General features: G+C 34.9%; 1 protein-coding gene across 1 annotated transcript in view; it reads right to left on the bottom strand.

Moving 5' to 3' along the window:
* Window positions 1-1,665: 1,665 nt before the first annotated feature.
* The window catches only part of LOC118196030 (sialin-like), a 46,619-nt gene continuing 23,897 nt past the window's right edge, over window positions 1,666-24,387 (bottom strand). Inside the window, exons 7-10 of the mRNA XM_035367393.2 lie at window positions 11,568-11,700; window positions 7,062-7,217; window positions 4,263-4,348; window positions 1,666-2,134 (exon numbers count right to left, since the gene is read on the bottom strand). Coding sequence (XP_035223284.1) covers window positions 1,964-2,134; window positions 4,263-4,348; window positions 7,062-7,217; window positions 11,568-11,700 — 546 coding nt within the window. The 3' untranslated portion in view covers window positions 1,666-1,963. The remainder of the gene's footprint in view (window positions 2,135-4,262; window positions 4,349-7,061; window positions 7,218-11,567; window positions 11,701-24,387) is intronic.

Raw genomic sequence — 24,387 nt, 5'->3', positions numbered from 1 at the left:
CAAAGGCAGATACATGCTTTTTGCAAGCACATGCATAAATACCTATACATATTTCCTATTTTTCATTTCCGGCATGTGCAAATCTTTAATTTCTGTGCATTCACTATATTTTTCGTGTAAAGTAATTTACACTAATTTAGCATACATCCGAAAGTTTTACATAAAAAATATATATGAATATAATTTGAATGAAAATTATAAGTATTATTTTTAATACCCACTCAAAGGTCAGTTTTTCTTAAAAATTCCTCCACGATGGCATCTCTCTCTTTAGGCAGATAGCCCTTGCATGCGTTACTCTATTTAATAAAAACTTAATCTGACCTATGTGCCTAATTACAAATATTTTAACATACATAATTTTATATTTATAAAACGTGTAAGCCCAAAGTGATTATTTTTCAGATATATAAAATTAAAACGATTTGTTTAAAATGAGCAGTAGTAAAGCTTCTCCTCTAAAAAATTTTAAAAGGTACATGTTACAATAATATATGGATGTGAAAAAAATTTGTTTTATTCAAAACATTTTGACGTTTGGAAAATAAAATAAAAGTAGCGAATACTCTATCAAGAGTATCGAAAGACGTATACAATTTTAAATGTACCGTAAGGTATTTTTCATTCTTTAAGCATAACATTTTTCTTAAAATCTATATTTTTGTAGTGCAACAGCTTATAATTTTATAAAACAAATTCATAATCAAAATCGCTGTTGTTAGTTATCGAAAAATAACCAAGATGTGATTTTTGCGTAAATGTCACTAAACTATAGAAATTGCTATTATCCATCACACTATGAATGTTTCTTTCATGCGAGAGTGTCCCTTTTTCTATTTCTATGGAACTGTCGTGTGTCGAAATACTATCAGAATCTTGTCAAGCGAGCTTCTGAATGTAAACAAAGAACACCCCATCTGGTGACCCAAGCTTCAAAGTAGTGCTTCACTTTTAGCGCGGATTGGCCCCTCCTCCCTTTCCTACCTCCATGCAGTTTCCAAGGGGATTTATTTAAGATATTTTTCTTCTTTTTCCTCCCTCCATGGGATTCATCCAGGAACCTTTCAACACCATGCCCATTGTGCATTTCCTTCAGGTTTATAGGGAAGTTCTACGAATGCAGTAGAACCTCTGTATCAACGTATCAGCTCACTTTATTCATCATTTTTCACTTCTCCTGCTTCAAAAAATCCTAATGACTCTACAGTTTTAGTAAGCGGCAGACAGGCACTGTACTTTATTACTTCCTTGTACGAAGTAAAAGATGTATTGTAAATACAAAAATTTTCGGGAATGATATCCCAATGAAAATGTGCATTTTCCTCGCTCTCGAGTGCATTTGAACGATGATTTTATGTAAAATCTGTACGTAAGGACAGAATAAAGGTCTCCGTTTCCCAAAACGGTTTGTAAAATGGATTCAGAAGAGATGTTTGTCGTGACTTCTATACGTACGTAGGCAGTAAGTAAATAGTAAGACAAATTAAAAATTTAATTCAAAAAATTCTTTTTATTAAAGCATTTTGAACTAGTCAGCTGCTTTCAGACTGTGTATCTGGCAATTTCAGCTTGTTCTGTCTCAAATGTATCATTCTTTTGCAAATGTTTATTGGATTCCATTTGATGTATTAAGTTTAACAAAGAATTCAAAAAAAAAAAAAAAAAAACAGTTTAACCAAACATTTATTGACAGCGCAATAAAATATCACAGACAAAACAGCAATAAGATTAGATTTTTTCACAAGCAGGTTTTCAGTTTCGCTGTTTGACGACATATTATCGAATAGGCTCTCCAAAATCTGAAATTCATTAATCTTAAGTACAGAAACTCAGCCCTTTTATCGGAGACATTTTAACAGATGGACAGTAAATGCAGACAATTTTTAAATGTTCCATTTTTCATAGGAAGGAAATTAGCTTCCTTATTCAGATACTTCTTGAAATAAGTATAATCGCTCATAAATTACGCAGACAAGGTTGTTTCAATTTTGCTGTCTTCAGATCTTTTGCTAGAGAGTCTTCCCCAAGGCTGAAGTTCAGCTGATGCAAACAGCAGAAACACCACAGCTCCTAGAAGATACATTCCGACAGATATGTAGAAAATATACATCCACTGTTGAACGTCTCCCCCTTTCTGGAAAGATTCAAAGAAAATTGACAGTTGAAAGTTTTTTTTTTTCTATTTAAAAATGAATTTCACATAACTAAGTACACTTCGGAATAATTTTAAGTCAAAATAGTTTTGAATGACATCAGTTTATAGTTATTTTCAATGAGGTGAGTAAAAATTGCATGAAAACAACTCTAATGATTTGTAAAATAATGTTATTTAATTAAAATTAATAATATTTTCAATAATTTCATAAAAAGTCAAATTTTGAAAATGGGTTTCTTATGAAAGTTAATTCTTTAAATGAAAAAATTAATATTTTTTAAAAACTTAAGAAATAAAAAAGGATTAAATTAATTTCTTCTCATAAAAAATAATTTTGCGTAAGTGTGTTCTTATATAAAATAAAAATTAAGTTTTTCAGTATTTTCAGAAACTAAAAACATTTGAAAATGCCTAAATATTTGTCTTTTAAGCTATGTAAGTATTATTTGAAAACTTGAGTTAATGCATCAGCCTCATGTACATTTTGTTGTAAAATAATGGTGACTAAAGTTTGATAAAAGTAGTCCTAGAAATAAAAGGAAAGGTAAATGAAAACTGCTGTCAGTCATGATAGCATTTCTTAACATATATCTGGCTTTGTATATTTCAGTGTAATAAAATTCGCCAAATTAAGCAGTTCTATTATTTAAATAACCATGGGTAAAATTATTTGCTGAAATATTAATATAATCATTTTTTAAAATTGAATAATGAAGGAATTAGGTATTCATAAAGATAGCCAATACTAACAGTGTAACAATAGTCAATACTGCTAATTGTAGAAAGCACTATCCATGTGACAGTATGCTGAAGTCCAGACTTAGTGACAAAATCATACATGGTTAATAAACAGTTGTTGAAAAGCCAACGAGACGTGACGTCATTCTTTACACTTTGAATGACCTCACTAAAACTTTTATATTAGCAATGCAATTAAAGCGTTGTAAAAAAATAATTTAATTACTTCGTTAAACGAAATGCTCAATAATACTACGTTTAAATGCAATAAAATAAGAAAATCAGTTACATGTTTGAAAGGACGAGGAAATAATGCGTAAAATATACTCATGTTTTTGAAACTTGCAGCACCTAAAGGAATCATCAGAAGAAATTTATTTCACATAACAACTAGTGGTAAGAAGCGATTGCATTTATAGTGCAATACAAGAATATTAAATGCAAAAATTAGTATATAACGAAGCTACCATGTCCTACAATAAGAGTTTGCAGTCTTCGTGCAGGTAAATCAAAAGGTTTTGAACGTGTACGTTAGCCATAGCATTTCATATTGCTTCTATCCGATCCTAAAGTTAATTCGTATTGATTGTAGGACGGATATTAAGAGACAGCTGCCAGCACACGAAAACCTAAACATATTCAATACGTGCGTGCTCAAACTGCTACCTCTTGAGGAATACATGGGCCTAAAACTTAAATTCGTTTCTAGAAGAAACGAATTTAAATTTTTTAAAGTGGTATCTGGCATGTTGAGAGAAGTCTTGAGCTTTTCTATCAACACGTTGACAGGAAATGTTCTATTGATATAAATCCCAAGGAATGAGCTAAATAAAAATTCCAGCTTCAGGCTCCACAACTTCCCGTTAGCAGTTATCGGTGAGAGCACCTTTAGATCTTAAGGATCTTAGGATCTAAAGGATCTTTAGATCTTAGATCTAAAGGTGAGAGCACCTTTAGATCCTTTTCACGAACACAAGTATAGTAAACGACAATGAAAAAAGTTTTAATATATCCGTTCAATAATATAAAAATTGGACGTATATAGAATTTATCAAGTCTTTTGCTAGAATTATTTTCATTTGATAGTTTTAAAATTCTTCATCTGATGAAATTAACTTTTATGAAGCTAAAATAGCTTCTAGCTTCATAAAACTGAATTTACCACAGTAGGTTTTTCAAGGTAAAATTTTCAATAATTTTTTCCCTCTTTCGGATTTTTTTACGATACATTAAAGAAGGATATCTAACTATTAAAAACCTGAAAAATATATGCAAATTTAAATATTCAACAAAAACTAAGAATAATTCTAACACTCATTGTTTAGAAAGGGCAAATAATTAACGAAAAATTAGAAACATTGCAACTTACATTGCCTTCCAAAAGATATCCGGCAGCGACTGGAGCGAGAATACCAGGTATACCTGCGATGCCATTCGCAACACCAAATATTTTGCCTGTCGAAACATTTTATTAATGTATTCTTTAGAAAATCTATAAATCACACTCTAAACACAAAATCAGTCATATAATAATAAAAAGCTATAAAGCGCACACTGTAGAGTCGTTAGGTTATTTTGAAGCAGGAAGACGTGCAGTACCCTCATTGGGAATCGAACCCGGCCTTCTAGAATACGCGCCAAATGTGTTACCGTTACACCACGAAGACATGCTGGAAAGAGGGAGAAAATACCTTATATACACCCGTTTTAAAGGTGGATTAGGGAATCTATTTGCCAAAGCCTGGTACTGAAGAATTATTGTACAATAATCTTTTAATTCGGGCGCCACTGTAATGTAATTAAGTTATTTTGAAGCAGGGAGAACTCTGGAATACGCGCAAAGTTTGCTACCGTTACACCATGGAGGCTTGCTGGAAGGGAGGGGGAAAGAAGTCCGACAGAAGCAGTCTAACTTAACGCTTACGAAGAAGCTGCGCAAGACGTTTACTGATCGCACATAGGCGATCAGACCTGGACTGATCTAAAGTGACCACACATAGGTGGTCAGCAGTTATCATTTACCTGTGCATAGTGGAACAAACGTTGTGCTTCCTCTTCTAAAACATATTCGATCCATCTGTACAAACTCATCCTATTTATCTTTTCTTCTGTGAATCAGGAATAAAACCTGATACTTGGAACAGTGAGTGAGTGAGCGAGATTATTGGCGCAAAACCAAAGGTGTTTATAATGCACCAAACACGAGAAGTGGGATGATCTAAATTGATGAAATCAAAACAATTTATTAGTAAATAAAAAATAGGTAGACAAATGTACCCAATCCAGAGGATGAAGTCATATAAAAACAAGGTAAAAGCACACAAGAGGTAAAAAAGCACACATTAAAATACAACACACAATCTTTAAAAACAAATTACATTAGGTAATAAAAGCCAGTCTCTTTTAGATAATAAAATAAGTTGCTATTGACCTCTCTTCCGATTAAACGGTCAAGAGGTAAGTCACAGCTATTAAAATATTTCTGACGAAAACTATTAAAACACGGACACTCAATTAAATATGACGGACTGATAGACAAACATTACAATTCAAACAAACAGGTTCATTCTCGGCATTCAAAAGGTCGCTATGTGTCACTCTAGTGTGACCAATTCTGAGGCGAGTCAAAAGAACTTCCTCCTCACGATTTCCAGTAAAATCCCAATGTTCAATTCTAGGCTTAAGATTTCTCAACTTGTTGTGAAGCTGAATGTCCCAAAGTTGCTGCCATTTTTTTTTCGGATCTTCTTTTTGATGGCACAACAGATGTCTCTAAAAGGGATGATGCGAGTGGACAGTTCAACAGCAGATTTCGCTGCGATATCTGCCAGCTCATTTCCTTTTATTCCCGCATGCCCTGGAACCCAACAGTACAGGATTTCATATCCTCGAATCGCTAAGTTTATATGAATCTTGAGAACATCCACTACCACAGGATTCTGAGTGTTGGGCAAAGCTTTCAACGATTTAAGAGCACTGTACGAGTCTGTATAAGCTATGAACTTTTTGCGGCAGAGCTTTGAGATACACAAAAGACCATAATATATTGCAGTTAATTCAAATGTTAAGTCTGAGAAAGCATGGTGCAAGCATCTGCCCTCTGTGTGATCTTCAATTACAAATGCCATCCCAACATGATCATTTGACGTGGATCCTGTATATATCGGGTGATAACTGCTATATTTGTGCCTGTTCTCAGCGAAGAGTTGACTGTAAATAATCTCGTTGGTGCTTTCCTTCACGTGATGGTTGAAAACATCAAGAAGCTGGACTTATATACAGCCTCTGAACTCAAGATAGTACGTCCCCCCAGGAAAGGCAGGGTATATATAGCTTTAAAATACTTTCGAGAATATTCTCGAGAAAACCGCTAAATTGTGTTCTAGATTGTTCTTGCTCTGTCTATATTGGCAATATGTCCATCCGACATATTAGCAATTTTGTTCTCAAACATCGCAAAATGGGTTTACCTCCTCTGCTTGATAAAAGAGTCTTAACAATTCAGTGTACATATAGATATAAAAAAATTTTAAAAGTAAATATGTGTGATTTGCAGAGAGAGTGAAATTATAATTACATTTTGCTTTTTTCATTTGTTTAGGATGCACTTTGATTAGCTTTCGTTAAGAAAAACTGTGAATAAACCAAAGATAGAAATTAGCAAACAGAAACAGCACCATTACAAGTAAAATTGATAGGATGCCAATTGAAAGTGTGATAGTTAGTGCTAATAGAAAAATGATGTTCAGAATCGTTAGCCACAAGCACACAATAATTTTCGAGACGGTTTTGCAAAAATGGTAGGAAACGGAATATCTAACGCCATCCGCTGCCAGGAAAGTAAACGAAAATATGCTGGGGAATCGAATCCTTTAATGTTAAGAATTAGATAAATAAAGATTTTCCTTAAAATCATTAATAAAAACAGAAAAATGTTTTAGGAATGTCGTATCCAGTAAATCTAATTTACCAACTAAAAATTGGTTTTGAAGAACTGTGGTAACAGAGACCAGAAAATTATGATTTGCCAACATTTCTTTTACCGCCGTTTTCTGTGGAATTATTATCATTTGGCGTGTTTGTTTTCAGCGAATACTTAACCCATTTGTTTGAAGATTAACTTGAACAATTTTAGTAATATAAAAAAATTGAGGAATGAAAGTCATACCAGCAAAATCTGGAGACATATCTACTATGATGGGAACATCCCCTCCGCCGGAAAGACCGTAGAGTGCCATGGCAGATGTAAGCAGAGCTATGACTGCATCAGCATTGCATTTAACTAAGGTAATGGCAGCCATGCAAGCAGCAGGTCCCACCATAGCTGTAAAGGAATAAAAAAATAGTCAGTGAACTTCAAAGAACGTTTACACAGAGCGAATATGAACAAGTGGGCCAAAATTAGGGGGTTACAGAAGGCGGCTATACGAGCAATATTCGTCACAGAATGTGTGGCCAGAAAGCAAGCGGCAAGAAGTTAAAGGGTAGTTTTCCACCGTCACATTTTAAAAAAAAAAACTTAACACGAGAACGGGAGGATAGACTTCAGAAAACATTTTATTAACAGGAATGTAATTGATGTACATGCTTAAAGAAACTGTTCAAAAGACCCGTCCGCTGTAATGCAGGCTTCATAGCTGCGCGACAGAGATTGACTCGCATTTGCGAAGACACCAAGCATTTCTGGAGTATCGCCGGCAACAACGGCGAACCTGACGATTAGATCCATGTTCGTTTCACCGTGGCATTTGTAGATTAGGCTTTTCATATGCCCCCACAGAAGAAAGTCGAACCACGAGAGATCCGGTGATGTCAGTGGACCATCTCGAACAATCCATCACCTTGGAAATTTCATGGTTCGTATAATCAGCCATTGCCTTAGCAACCCACGGTAGAAAATACCTTTGGGTAGAGACTTATTATGAACGGGCTACTGCATGGTGAAACGATGCCGGTTCATGAAATAAAGCCCGAAGGCACAAGACATAATGAACTCTGAACGTGGTTTCAACTCGGAAGAGAAATTGGAGGGTAAGAAAAGAGGTACCAAAAAGGAACAAGGCCAAAATCAGATAAAAGTCTCAGTACTTGACGAGAATGAAGAAATGACCATATAAGTTCAAGGAACGAGTAGATTCGATGACAAATACAATAATCAAGATACAATATACAAATACAAACAGCAAAACACTTACAATACAGAGATTCTACATTGAAAACAATATAATAACAATTAATACGAATTCAAATGCAGAAATACTTCCAAAGAGTTCGAAAATCAACCTAAGTTGAAATCAGATGATGGAAAAGAATAGACAACCACCGACCGAGGAATACCGTTGGGTGCGAGGACCGACCATTTACAATGCCACCTTATCTGCTCGCCGTTCTCGTTTCGACCATATATTCTCTGACGAATATTGCTCGATAGCTACCTTCTACCACCCCCAAGTTTTGCTCATTTGTTCAGATTCTGTATAAACTTGTATACTATGAGAGGCTTCGAAAAGTTTTTTCCTCTAAATATCTCTTCAAAGATTGTTGACAACCTCAGAATTCTATCTTAAGAAATCAGTCAGCAAGGCAGGCTCTTCGTTTAATATAAGTGATGGTTTTTAAATAAATATGAATGAAACTAAGTTGTTAAACTGTTATTGTTAGATTATTACATGGGATGCACATGAAAATGCGTGTCAATGACGAAAATGTTTTTATAACTGAAAGGGTCGAAACAAAAAGTGAATTCCTTCCCCATGTAATCAAAATTACCAACATACCTTATTTAGTTTTTCTAACAAATTATGCACTTAAGTTGTGAAAGGCAACTAACGTATTTTAAATTTCGAATGCAGATTTCTGAATTTCTACGTCAGATGAGAATTAATGTCGAAGCATTCGCAAAATCCAATCTGAAATTTCGAACCCAGGAAATTAAATTTTATATGATTCCTACGAAAGGCATTTCCTCAAGAGAAATTCTGATTTCATGACATATAATTTTGGTAATTGTTTTCAAGGTCAATTTCGCATGTTACAAAAGCGATAGTTTCTCTAAAGTATTTATAGCAGGATACAGAACAACTTATTATTTGGAGTTCTGTTAATGAGAAAATTTAATATATTGTTACGCTATTTTCTTCCTTCACGTTCGTACGGGGTTCGTGTGGATCTGGAGTGAATAACGACGACACTACTTGGCGAAATATCCAAACACACTTTATTTAGACAATATTAATCAGGACAGCTCCAAAGTCACTTTTTTACAGTCGTCGAAGATCTACTATAAACACGCTGACACAATCAGCTCTGCTTTCAGGTTATCAAGCTATCACGGTGGAGACAGCTTCACTGCAAGCACCAGACTACAGTTCCCGACTCTGCTCGGTCGTTCTCGAAACTCCACGTAGTCTCGAGGCTCTCCACGCTGCAACTCGCGATGCACTCGACGACACACAGAGCACGGCTCCCGACTCTTCGGTTCAGTCGTTCCCGAAGCTCATCACGCTCTCTCGATGATGCACTAACCGCGATACATTAAGAGACTCTTCGATGCACTGGACGACCCACTCGGCACTCGCTGCCCGGCTGTCAACTCGATCGATTCCGCAGGGATTGACTCGCTAGACGAGACATCAACTCGATACTAACTATCACTCTGGACGAGGCACTCACTCGCACTTTAGGCGAGGCACACATACTCGCCCTCTCGACGAGGTAAACTAAACTGACTGCAGACCAGCAGGCTTTATATAGCTTTTGGCTGGTGTTCGAGCACATTCTGGGCTAAACCGATAAGAAATCGTTCCAGAAGGTTCTCCATCCGTCCATGACATATCGCCAATTTTGTCGCCAAATGGGCGATTTCTTGCCAAATGTGGCAACACTGTCTTATCTTGCCATTTTATGGCAACCCTCAAACTGCTTTGTGGGGAAGCTATCTCACTGCGCCTGGACGTTTCGTAACAATATTTTTATTGAAAGGTAAGATCGAACTAAACTTGTCGTAGTGTGAAAGCTTGCTTTGATGAAAACTGCAATTATGAATTCGCGGCAACTGTTCCAGAGAGTCCTGAAGATGCAAATTTTATGAAACAGCCTACATAGATGCGTATTCTAATTTTTATCGAAATTTTTAGTTGTTTTCTAGTAGTGGATAATCTATCATAAATAAAATTCGCTGTGATCCTCATTTTTACGCGTTCCTGGCTGACTTCATGATAAAGAAATTTTTTGTCAATTACTTTTTTACGTATCTTTCACATATAATTTCTTGGTTTCTTATATATACACAATAATATAATTATAATTGAAATAAAACTACAATCAGACAAGTTGAAATACCATGTTTGTGAAAGTAGAAGAAATCATTTGGTACAGAATATTGCAAAAACTTAAAATGTGCAAACCATTATTGCATAATTTGGCATATAAGAAAATTTTAAAAATTAAATATAACCCTGTGGAAAATTAAAATATAATTTAGAATCAAAAACAAAACGATATCAATTCCAAAACTACCACATAAACCAAAGTTGTGCGATAACGAACGAAAATAATCACTTGAAATTCCGAAAAAATAATTTTGAGCCCAAAGGGGTAATTTGTCCAGAAGGGCTAATAATTTCGTTTGGCTTTTTGCTTTGGTGCACTATAAACGGCGTTCAACTTGTTGCCATCATATAATAGATCCCTACATAACATTTAAAGAAATTAAATAATGAGGAATCTGCATGAGTGTATGTATGTTTTTTGCATTATGAAAAAATAACGGTACCAAGAAATATCAAATTCTGAATAACGTAGTCCTTCACTCGAATATAGATATCTGGAAGTCCAAATTTAGAATTTGGAATTTGTTTTATCATCTATTTTATGTTTTGTAAAACTTTAACGAATTTTTGATTAACACACACAACGATTTCAAAGCGAGCAAAGGGAACACTGAACAGGGAAAAAACATTTTTATCTCCAGCGCGCGAGACTGTGTATCGGAAATTCTGAAGATATGCTGTTTTTAAATATTTTGCGGTATTGCTGTTGAATTGAATTTTATGTGTTTTAAGTGCGAAGAACATATGATATTTAATAAATAAAGGTAAGACACAAAACGTTAAAAAAAGCGCCGTTTTGGGCGTAATATAAAATTTGAAAGTTTTCAAATTTTTTTTAATTAAAAAAATTTAGAAATAAAATTAAATAGATTTCCTTTGCAATCGATTTTGGTGACCTATGATGTCCCTCGCGTATTAAGATAAATTTCGTCTTACCTATTTTTTTTCGTGTATTTGCATTATTGACTGCTATTCATCTTGACTGTAAAAAAGTTGTTATTCGTTTCAATCGAGTGTAATTCCTCTCTCGAAAAGTTCTGTAATTTGACTGATATGAGATTGTTCACTTAGTTATCATTTTTACTTTATTTATTAATTTTAAATCGTCTAATTATTTCACGAGATATCTAAAGGACATAGGAACAACAATATAATCCAGTCAGGTTAAATAATATAAATCTGTTAATTACTATATCAGTAAAGGAAACTTTGACCAAAAGAAATGTAGAATTTAGAGATTTATTGCGTGTTTTTACTGCAGAAATTATATATTTATAATTTATGAAAAACTTATATCATCTGTATATTGTTATTTAAGATGGTAAAATAAATATCAAAGTTACCAATTGTTTCAAATGCTTTCCTAATAGAGGTTATTTTGAAATATCCTTTTCCTCTAATAAAATCAGAAATCTTTCCGGAAATGACGATGGAAATGCATAAAGCTCCAAACAGAAGTGCATTCGCAAGACCGTTCTTTGAAAAGAAAAAGATCCATTAAAAATCAGTCAATAAACCTGAAATTTTTTATTAATATTTTATAAATGAAATATTTGTTATAGAACATATGAAAATTAATAACATCTAACAATCATCTACACTCATGTCCATAAATTAAGGATAATTCGGAGTCACGCGGAAATCGAACTCTAAAATAAATATATCACCTGTAAAATCACTACACACATCTTCAAGAATCATATGCAAATTTCAGGAAGTAACCAGATGACACCGATGGTACGTCACAATGACGAGAGTATAAGAGAGTGATATATAAGGAATACAGGCAAAGAAGTAAAATTGTTCGCAGGCGCTTTATAAGCATTTCAGTGCAATAACCGAATAGTTATGACACAAAAGACGCATTTGGATGATTTTTTACGTGGTAGAATTATCGGCCGTCTGGAATGTGGGCGTACCCAACTGGAAGTATCAGACGAACTTCGAATTGCCCAGAGTGTCATCTCCAGGCTTTGGTAACGATTCCAAGATGATGGTAATGTGAGTAGACGTTGCAGCACAGGTCGCCCCAGAGTTACAACGCCGAATGAGGACGGTATTTGGCAGTTACTGCCAAAAGAAACAGCCGGAGCACAGCCTCAGACCTATCTCGTCAGCTCTCTTCAGCCACTGGTACGACAATTTCAAGGCAGACCTGGAGCTCTCCATACAGACGCTTAGGGCAGATTAGTCTATATGCTCGTAGACCTGTCATATGTGTTCCACTCACTGTCGCCTGCGGTTAGCGTGGAGTAGAGAGCATGCATTGTGGACACCGCAACAGTGGGCTTGTGTGATGTTTTCCGACGAGTCCAGGTTTAGCTTGCAGTCTGATCCACGCCGGACTTTTATATGGAGAGCTCCAGGTACCCGTTACCACCAAGAAAACATCATTGAACGACACCGTTACGGTGGTGCAGGAGTGCTCGTTTGGGGTGGAATTATTCTGGGTTCCAGAACTGACCTGCATGTTCAAATTGGAACCATGACAAGCCAAATCTATCGGGACGTCATTCTGGAACAAAATGTACGTTTGTTTCGGGGCACCATGGGCGCACAATTTGTGTTTATGGATGACAACGCCCGTCCTCACCGTGCAAACATAGTAAGCGAATGCCTTCAATCGGAGGATATCCCCCGTATGGACTGCCCAGCATTCTCGCCAGACTTGAATCCAGTAGAGCACGTGTGGGACATACTTTGCCGACGAGCTGCAGCCCGTCAACCTCCTCCTACATGTCTACCGGAACTTCGGAGAGCATTGCTTTTTGAGTGGTGTAATATCACCCAAGATCAGATCGATAATTTGATACTCAGCATGCCTAGGCGTTGTACGGACTGTATTGCATCGTCTGGGAGACATACAATGTATTAACAATCATACCAACCATGTAATATTGGTTTTTTGTAAATAGTTTTTTTTGTAATTTGCTCCAGGGAGAAAAATCGCTAATTTTTTTAATAATATCAAACATATAGCATATTTTTTCGCTCTTTACCTTTTGTTTAAGAAATAAGCTTTACAAATAAGTCAAATTTGTTTTGCTTCTAACTCTGCCTTTGCCTGATTTTGCATTATCCTTAATTTATGGACATGAGTGTAATTAAAACTATAATGAATCTTAATGGTATTGGGTATTACTATTATCGTGCACTAGCGTGGGATTCGTGGTGTTGGATAATGTTGGTACTGATCTCTTTGTGGTTTTAAAATAAATTGGTCACAGAAAATTAATAACACTACATGGAAATCGCATTTCACAATTGCGGAAGAAGTAAATGGGACATTATCTATGAAATAACCCAAGAACGAATCCAAATAATACAATAAAAATTTTATATACTTCCAATAATACGTAACAAAATGAAACCTCGAACAAGGTCAACAGCGGCGCCGTTTAGTGTAATAAAGTAAGAACTGTCTAGCTGGTTGTTTATTTTAGGTTTTTCTTTCAACATGTACGAGGCTAAGTCTTGCATTTTGTGCTCAAGTCTCTCTATCACCTTGGGCTGTAATACATCTTTACATAATCCTATACACATGATGAATAATTTTCACATTGCTACGAATTTTGTACATATGTAAATAATTTTAGTGAAATTATATGTGAAATTGTAGTATTTTTGTATGATATTTGTATTTTTTGTGTAACATGAAGTGCTGAAATGAGAAAATGCTCTGTCGGAAAATACGAATACAGAGGTAAGTCTATTTGACATTGAGTAAATGGCTATGGCAATCACGCTAAATGGTTGAAATATCGCCAAAACCTTAGCCGAAGCTATACATAGTTATGTAAAGTGGTTGGCCGTTAATTAAATTAACCGGCAAATATCACAGACACATACAGTTCTGGCGGAACGTAATTAGCTTTAAACCAGGACTTAAGAGAGATCCCTGGCTTTAAACATCGAAGTAGCCACGCGCCACTAGGGTAAGGTGACCAGATTTTAACATTAGTAAAGCGGGACACTATTCACCGGGGGCGGGGGGTTCTTGATTAAGAATTTGGTCTATATGAAGCCAACTAAATTTATCATAGATCGAAAAAATAGTATTAAAATATATTTTATTAATTTCAACATAAGCACAAATTACAAATATAATACATTATAAAATATAAAATTAATCCTTACATACATAATAAAAATTAATGCATACATACAAAAAAATCTGAAAGTTTTCAGATTTCAAATTACGTCCAAAGGGACGTTTTTTTAACGTTTTGTGTGTTACCTTTAGTTATTAAATATCATGTTCTTCGCACTTAAGCCATAAATTTCAGTTCAATAGCAATGTCGCAAAATAATTTTAAAATGAGCCTAGCTTTAGAATTTACGATACAGTTCCGCGCGCTGAAGATAAAAGGTCCCCCCCCCCGTAGATTGCTGCCATTGCTCGCTTTCAAATCGTTAAGTCTGTTACTCAAAAGTTCGTCAAAGTTTTACAAAATATGAAATCGATAATAAAACAAATTCCAAATTTCAAATTTGGTCTTCTACATGCCCATATTCGTAGGAGGATGACGTCATTCAAAATTCGATGGCTCTATGTACCGTTGTTTTATCATAATGCGAGAGGTATACATACATTTATGCAGATTTTTCATTATTTAATTTCTTCAAATATAATGCAGGGCGATAATACTTTGTGGCAACAGTTTAAAAAGTGACTCGCCGTTTGTAGTGAATCGACGCAAAATCGCAAAACGAAAACAATAGTCCTTCAGGAACAAAGCCCCTTTGGACTAATAATTTCTTCAAACATAATGCAGAACTCTAACATTTGGTGGCAACAGTTTGAAAAGTGAAACGGACGTTTATAGTGATTCAACGCAAAATCGCAAAACGAAAATAATAGTACTTCAGGGACAAAACAGCTTTGGACTAATAATAAAAATTAATACATACATATACATAATAAAAATATGTATAGTATTATTTTATTCTTTGGCACATTGTTCATTTGAGTGAATTTTTTTAGTGAATTGCTGTTGTTTAATAGGTTATAAAATTTTTCACAAGAATTTCTTAAATTATTTTTCACACCTAAAATGGCTTTCAAAGTGTCAACACTTAAAATTGTTATTTTTCTGATGTTCACACTTTATTTTACCGTAGAAAAAACGAGTTCAGTCGCAGCATTAGTTCCTGATAAAGTATCCAACAGTTTTTAGTGCATTATTGTACGGAACATGGTTTTTTTCAAAATGATTAAATATTTCTAACCATTTGTTCTGTATTGTGACTTTTGCAGATGCCCAAGATTTAACCTTTCTTTATCGATATAATTTTTAATAATGATACCCCATTAAAAAGATCATTTTCGGAAATATTACTATATGGAAGATTTTAAGTAATATGATCGAATGATTTTTTGCACATCATTCCATTTAAGTTCTTGTTTTAATGTAACCCAATGAAAACGTTCAATATCATTGTAATATATCGTTCACTCTTCTAAATAAACTATGCTGTTTCTATAGAACGTTTTAACGTAATTCTTGATATCTGCACTATTTATTGCACCTTGTTCTTCTAGCTGGCTTATACAATATTACGAATAATTAACGGAAAAAATTATTTTCTAACCGCTCTTGACACTAAAATTTTAAATTATTAACTTCATTTAATATTGCCATTACCGAATTTTTGTCACCTTCAATAAGGTTTATTGCATTTCGAAAAAGAGCTGCTTGATTGTTTATAAACTCTGGCCAAATGTTTGAAGATTCTTTTTGGAAAAAAAATTCTAAAATTCTAAGACATTTATCCTGTGTTAGGAAGTAAGATTTCAAACAATCGTATATTTTCAAAATTCTTTCGACAGCTGGCAAAAGAGCTAACCAGCGCGTTTCATATTCGACTTCCGCAGTTTCAGAAAATTTTTTAAGCATTTCAACGCGCACACTGTATATATAGAAATAAGAATATATTTTAATAACAATATTTTCCACATCAACGGATAACAAGTCAGCAGCTGTTTGAATGGCGTTATGTATTATGTGCGCTGCACAACCAAAACGAATAATGTTTTAATTAAGGTTTTTGTTTAATTTATAAAAAGTATTATTTGTACCTCTTCTTGTTTTTCCGCCAAAATTTGCGTTCGTGTTGTTTGCCCAATATGCAATCATTTTATTTTTAAATTATATTTTTCGAAAATAATGGGACTGAAAATTATTTCAGAAGTTTCGCCGGGCAAAGAAACGAAATCTAAAATTCTAATTTTTATTCCAGTTTCCGAATCAAAAAATCTAATAATGGCTGGAAATAAGTGTATATCCTTATGATTAGATGCGTCAGAATATATGGATATAAAATTAATTTTTTCTAGGTATTTGTTTAATTCTGAAAATGCGTATGGGAAAAGCAGAGCTTAAGTTTCACCGGAACCTGACTCCGGGTCCTTCTTAGTTTTTGAAATAAATCATAATTCTAAGCAGAGCGCCCCGGAGCCCTGAATATGAAGCCTCCGACACTTATTTTATGTAACTGAACAAAAATTTCACTAGAAATTTGATCTAAAAAATTTTATCTTTTACAATTTTATTGTATTAAAAATCTCCCGTTAAATTTTAGTTTATCTCTTTACATTTTATTTAATTTTAATTATTTAATTATCTTAATCTTTAATTATTAAAATAATAATTGATGAATTGAGGTTAAATAATAATTGATAAATGTTAATTAAGTAATTAGGAATTAATCTGATAAATATTAACTGTTTAATTTTTTAATTATTAATGATTTTAACAGTTCTTTATTTGGGGCTTTGTTCCTGAAGGACTATTGTTTTCGTTTTGCGATTTTGCGTTGAATCACTATAAATATCCGTTTCACTTTTCAAACTGTTGCCACCTAATGTTAGAATCCTGCATTATATTTGAAGAAATTAAATAAGGAAAAATCTGCATAAATGTATACATATTTCTCGCATTGTGATAAAACAACGGTACATAGAGGCATTGAATTTTGAATCACGTAATCCTCCCACGAATATGGGCATGTGGAAGACCAAATTTGAAATTTGGAATTTGTTTTATCATCGATTTCATATTTTGTAAAACTTTAACGAATCTTTGATTAACAAACTCAAGGATTTCAATGCGACCAATGGCAACACCTACGGGGTAGAAAAAAATCCTTTTTATCTCCAGCGCGCCGGAACTGTGTATCGAAAGTTCTAAAGATATGCTCATTTTAAAATTATTTTGCGACACTGCTATGGAACTGAATTTTATAGTTTAAGTACAAAGAACGTGATATTTAATAAATAAAGGTAACACACAAAAAGTTAAAAAATAAACGCCACTTTGGACGTAATTTAAAATCTGAAACCTTTCAAACTTTTTTTATTTATTTACTTTTGTTCCTTTTTGCTGACGGTCTTATTGTCCGGTCCATAGGGCTCCGGCGCTTCTAATTTTAGAAATTAAGCCCTAGGGGAAAAGCGCATTACACACAATGGTTACAGCCGAAAACATCGCGGCAAAAACATCGCGGACGAAAACGTCGCGGAGAAAACCACGCAAGGCAAAAATGTCGTGCTACAAAATATCGTGGGAGTAAACATCGCAAAGAGAAAACATCGCAGTTCTAAAACATCGTGGTACAAAACATCGTCGCCGAAAATAATGCGGTTCAAAAACTTCGCAGTTTAAAAACATCGTCGTCGAAAATATTGTTATAAAAAATAAAGTATCTACAAATCATCGCATGACGATAACATCGCAGACATGCTTTTTTCAGGCTTTAATAACTGTAAATGGATATTCGCATATTGATTTATGATCGCAAGATGGAAAGAAGGATAATTTTTACTTTCATACTTTTTATTAACTAATAAATTTTTGCTGAGAAAATAAGAATGAAACTTAAGCATAGAAAATTAATGCAACGTATAGCACTTAATAGAATTTTAAACCGACATAGTTAACTAACAAAGGCCATTAATAAATCATTTTTATGAAGTTTTTACTGGTAATTTTTCATGAAAAGTGTAACCTATAATTTGCATTTAATTTTTTATGCTTAAGTTTCCTTCTTACTTTTTCAGCAAAAATTTATTAGTTAATAAAAAATGTGAAAGTAAAAATTATCCTTCTTTCCATATTGCGCTCACAAATCATTATGGGAACATCCTTTAAAACCTGAAAAAAAGCATGTCTGCGAAGTTATCGTCATGCGATGATTTGTAGATACTTTATTTTTTACCACGATATTTTCGACGACGATGTTTTTAAACTGCGAAGTTTTTGAACCGCATTATTTTCGACGACGATGTTTTGTACCACGATGTTTTAGAACTGCGATGTTTTCTCTTTGCGATGTTTTCTCCCACACTATTTTGTAGCACGACGTTTTTGCCTTGCGTTATTTTCTCCGCGACGTTTTCGTCCGCGATGTTTTTGCCGCGATGTTATCGGCGGACACCCACACAATTGCCTCAGATTTTGTTCTAGCGCAGGCAAACTCTTTGTTGAATAACTAACTAATAATAATAACAACTTGTGATGTACAGTTCATAGATCTAAAGGAATGATTGTGATTAATAGCATGAAAAGATATAAGTCTTTCTGCTAATGTTAATTTCTTTTTTTCGTCACCATAAGATGTTTTCCGAAAAAAATTCTCAATTTTGGAGGAAGATGCAGCAGTATTTAAATATATTTTATGTTTCTATATCTCTATGTGATTTGGAATATCATTCTTCCCGGCGTGCGAAATAGAAAATTCACCATTGCATTTCTCACATTTTATCATGTAATAGCTTTTGTTTATTTGTTTTTAATAAAAGGAAATTCACATCTTAGATCATCGTTGAATTTGTATCCTCTTTTCTTGCTCATTATATTAAAAATCTAAAAAAATAATTAAAAATTATATTATAAATTGTTACATATATATTGCTCAAAAACACAGTATATAAGTGCGTAATTACATGAACATATTTCATTGTTAGTTTATGAATTAAATTAATTTGATTGTTATAAAGTAACTATACTCTAAAAATTATTTGAATTTTAATTCTATATTTCTTTCTAAATAATAACAGTATCAACTTGTATTATTTTTCCTCTGAATTTACCGTAACGTAAGTCGTAATTGTCACTTTCGAGGCCGGTGCTAGACTTTTTGCCACTACTATAAAACATAAATAACACGAGTAATGTCTGCTAAATTCAAGAAAATTTATGTATTTATGAAATAAATTATTTAAATTTTCTGAACAGCTCATTTGTTGACATCACATGTTTTAACTAGCACTAATACGATTTGTATCGTCTAAGAGACAGTTACAAAATGTTTCCTTCGTTGCCAATGCCAAAAAATGCCATTGTTCATTAAGTACAAACAAATGCTGGTCGAATTCTAGCAACTGATCAACAATGTGAACTTTGATAAGCAATCCTCGACAATCCGTTCTCAACAATTATTTGTTATTATTGTAAGGATCTTAAGTTTTACTAACGTTTATTTTATTTTAAATCTTTACTATCACTTCTTATTTTCTACTTCCGGCCAGAATTATAAGCGTGAAGGTTTTTATGCAAAGTTTGTCTGGCGAACGCCAAGTACTTAAGTTGTGGCCTTTTGCCAAGCAAAAAAGAGAGGAAGCAGTAAGCCAACGCAGGCCGCTTACCTTAGAAGTTACGCAGTTGCTATTTGCCTTCCAGGCCAGAGGTTTTAATCCTCTTGATAAATTAAACGTATTGTAGTGTTCACAGTTTCTGTGCTACATACGCTTCCTGTTATTATAAGGCCAATCTTCCACGTGTATTATTCTAAAGTTAAATTAGAGTTTAGTTTTATTTTTATACTTTTTTTACGTTAGACCCCGAGTGGAGGGTCAGTGTATTCCGAAGTACGGAAGTTATTGTATATAGAGAAAAATAAAGGGTTTTGTATACCCTTCGTCTGTATCCTGTCTACTTACTACAATTAGTGAACATAGCTTTAGTAAGCTCTCTGTTCCTAGTCAGGTCCTGGTATGTTCCCGAAGAAGGTTAGAAGGAACATTGAACCTGATAGTGGCGCCCAACGAAGAAGAATAACCATGGGCGAGTTTCAAGAAGAACCTGTGCTGCCTGCAGAAACGGCTCAGAATCCAGAAATGCCAGCTGCCGCCCTGGAAGGATTCGGTTACATCGTCCAGACCATGCGCGCTTCGATGAAACCAGAAGCAACATTTAACGGAAACTCACCGGTAACCAGTTTTTTGGAAAAATTGGATGACCACTTCATGCTCTACCCCGTGCACGAGTTTCAAAAAGTTACCTTAGCTACCAGCGCTTTGAGGGGCCAAGCGCTTAACTGGTTCAAATGTATCGGCAGAAGTCTCTTGGGTCAAGCAGGAAGTCCCACCTATACTTACGAAAATTTCAAGACTGCCCTACTAAAAGCCTTCCCTGTTGTAAGGGATCGTGCGAAATTAGAAACGTAACTTTTTAGTATATATCAACAAAGAATGGAAAACCTCTCGAGCTTTATTTTAAGAAAAATTCACATTTTCAAGCTCTTGTATGGAAACCGTCCGGATCCTGAAATAATTCAAGTGATTTTGCCGAGGTTACTACCCCAAGTGCAAGACTTTATTGAATTAAGAAATCCGACTACACTGGAAAAGTTATTTGAGCTAGCAATCCAGTTTGAAAGTAGAAGAACGGCGGACGTCGAAAGAAGACGCCAATATCAACAGCGAAACCAATTTGGTACGCCAAGACTACAGCAAACTCAAGCATACGGCTACGGAGAAAAAGCGAATCAGTGGGCAAGGAAACCCGAGCATTCAAAAACAGCCGGCGAACGTCGACAGTTCAATAGCAACCCAGGAAAAAAGTCTCAAGGCCAGGGGAAAAAGAAAGAAAGCACGGAAAGGAAAAATAATTTAAACTAAAACGGATTTCTGCTGACGAGAGGGTGCGGAAATCCGAAGGCCACGAAAACCCCTCTTCCTACAAGTTAAATACAGTAATGGTGAAAAATTTGACTCTTCCGGAGATTGAAGTCTTGGTGAATAATATCCCGGCCACCGCACTCCTGGATACCGGCGCGCAGTGTTCCTGTGTGGCAGAAGTCTTTTTTAGAAAGTATTTTCGCAAATACCGCATATATAATGCGGATAATACGACAGTATTAGCGGCGCAAGGAGAACAATGTAAGTGCGTAGGTAAAGTACCTTTGTATATCCGTATCAAGGACGAACAAGTAAAGGTGATGTTTTTTATAGTAAAGAATTTGCAAGCACATTTGATCTTAGGAATAGACTTTCTTTCAGGCGCACAAGCTACACTGGATTTTAATGAAGCGTCCCTTAAGCTAACAATGAAACCAGTGCGTGTAGAAAAGGTTGAACCGCCAAGGTTAAATCTTGACCACCTGCCTAATGACGAGCAAGATAGAATCCGACAAGTGGTAAGTGAATTTGCTTCGTTATTTAGTGATATTCCAGGATTTACTCAGGTTACTAACCATAGTATTGACACCGGAGATGCATTGCCAGTTCGTCAAAAACCATACCGGTATGATAAGAATAAGGAAAAAATTATAGAATGGCATATTACCGATATGCTACGTAAAAAGATCATAACGCCCATCTCAAGTAGTTATGCTAGCCCGGTGGTTTTATGTAAGAAAAATAATGATTATCCTTTGGAGCATCCAAAAAGGTGGAGATTCGCTATTGATTACCGTAAATTAAATTCCATAACGAAATATCCGGTATATCCGTTACCGATCATAGAAGAAATTTTAAGGAACATAAAATCAAACAAATTTATGACGACTTTAGACTTAACGACTGGTTATTTTCAAATAGGGGTGAGGCCTGAGGACGTGCCTAAGACTGCTTTTATAACCAAGTCTGGCACTTATGCATTTTTGCGTATGCCGTTTGGCCTTTCAGGGGCCCCAGCAACATTTCAGCGATGCATGGACATTGTGTTAAGACCTGTTCTTGGAAAGTCCACATTTATCTATTTAGACGATATCATTATTACTAGTGATAATCTCGACCAACATATACAGGATTTAAGACAGGTGTTTTCTTTATTAAATGAGGCCGGTCTAAAAGTTAATGTCGAAAAGTGCAAATTTGCAGCCCCTGAATTAAAATATTTAGGTTACAAAATATCGCAAAAAGGGATCGAGACAGATGAATCAAAAATAATCGCTGTACAAAAGTATCCGACTCCAAACACGGCAAAGAAGCTCTCTTCTTTTCTAGGACTTTGTTCATATTATAGGTCCTTTATAAAAAATTTTGCAGCTATTGCTGAACCATTGTTAAACTTAAAAAGGAAAAAGGCAAGATTCTCGTGGACGGCCGAAGCCAATAGTGCTTTCGAAAAATTAAAACAAGCATTAACGCAAGCCCCTGTGTTAAAATTTCCTGAAAAGGATGAAAATTTAGAAATTTCAGCGGATGCTTCGGATTATGCGGTAGGAGCGGTACTTTCGCAAAATCAGCAGCCCGTGGCATTTTTTAGCCGAACTTTAAATCAAACACAAAGAAACTATTCCGCGACCGAGAGAGAGGCACTTGCAGTTCTGTTAGCAGTGCAAAAGTTCCAAGTCTATTTTGGAAAGGCGCCGATAACAGTGTATTCTGATCATGCGGCGGTAACTAGATTGTACTCAGGGGAAAACTTATCCCCAAGGTTAATAAGATGAACATTCAAGCTACAAGAATATAATCTGGTAATCAAGCATACCCCCGGAAAGGAAAATATCGTAGCAGATGCCCTATCACGAATTAAATTAGACGAACAGGGTAATACCGTAAAAGTTGCAATGCTTACAGCGTGTACAATAAATTCCCGAGAAACTGTAATAACAGAACTGGGTAAGGATCCTGAGTTTGGAAGTATTTATGAGTATTTGAAGGATCCTGAAAATTTTAGCCACCAAGATATTGTGGCGATAAGAAATAGGGCGGCCCATTACGAACTAATAGATGGTCTATTATTCTACACAAAAACTACGAATTCCAACAACGAATTTCGACCTGTTATCCCAGCTAGTCTTAGATTAAATATCCTTCATGAGCTCCATGACAGCCCTTTAGCTTCTCATGCTGGTATTCGAAAAACTATCCAACGTGTACGCGAGGCAGTCTACTTTCCTGAACTGCAAAAGTTAACAAGGGCGTATGTCCAGTCCTGCTCAACATGTCAAGCCGTTAATTATATTAATTTCCCCCCGGCCGGGTTTCTAAATAGTATTAAATCCGAATTTCCAAATGAAATAATTGGCATCGATTTATTGGGCCCTTTCCCAAAAAGTCAGTTAAATAAAAGTCGCTATCTCCTTGTTATGGTTGATCATTTTAGTAAATGGACCGAAATTGTTCCCTTAAAACGAGCCTCCGCGAAATTAGTTACTGATTCTATTTTAAATAAATATATTTTAAAATACGGGGCGCCCCTAAAAGTTATATCGGATAATGGTCCTCAATTTGTAAGTAATATATTTGAAGACATGTGCCAAAAACTGGGCATACGTCATTTAAAAATGGTCCCGTATCGGCCGCAATCAAATATAGCGGAACGGGTCAACAGAAATATAGTGAAAATTATCCGTAGTTATGTTAAAAATTTTCATAAAAGCTGGGATAACTATGTCAATGAATTTGCTTTCGCCCTTAGGACCGCAAAACATGATACAACGGGCAAAACTCCTGCTGAGTTATTTCTAGGCAGAAAGATTATAACACCGTTAGATAAACTATTTTATGTGCAACAAAGAGCCCCAGAATTTAAAATGGGTGATATAGAAAAACTAATAAAAGAAGCAAAAAAGAATACGGAAGTAGCACAAAGAAAACAGAAATTATATTATGTTTTGAAACGACGGGGAGTAACTTATAAAGTAGGGGATGAGGTTTTAAAAATTAAGCATTCACTTTCTTCAGCACCAGAAGATAAAACTGCCAAATTTTTTCCACGATTTGAAGGACCATATGTCATAGAAAAAATAACTCACGCTGTTGTAGTGTTAAAAGCCAGAAATGGTGAAACCTGTTCCGCAAACATTGATGAAATCAAGCCCTACTTCGATCGTAATAAAATGCAAATCTTTTCAGATCTTTTGCAGGATCCGGCACGGCAGACACCGCAGGTACAAGTTCCAGAGGTGAAAAAACGACAAGTACAAGGGCAA

The sequence above is a fragment of the Stegodyphus dumicola genome, chromosome 2 (genome assembly GCF_044657685.1).
Source record: "Stegodyphus dumicola isolate Sdum_Otavi_A_Nest chromosome 2, ASM4465768v1".
NCBI lineage: Eukaryota > Metazoa > Arthropoda > Arachnida > Araneae > Eresidae > Stegodyphus > Stegodyphus dumicola.
The sequence above is the reverse complement of the archived record's forward strand: the minus strand, read 5'-3'. Positions and strand labels throughout refer to the sequence as shown.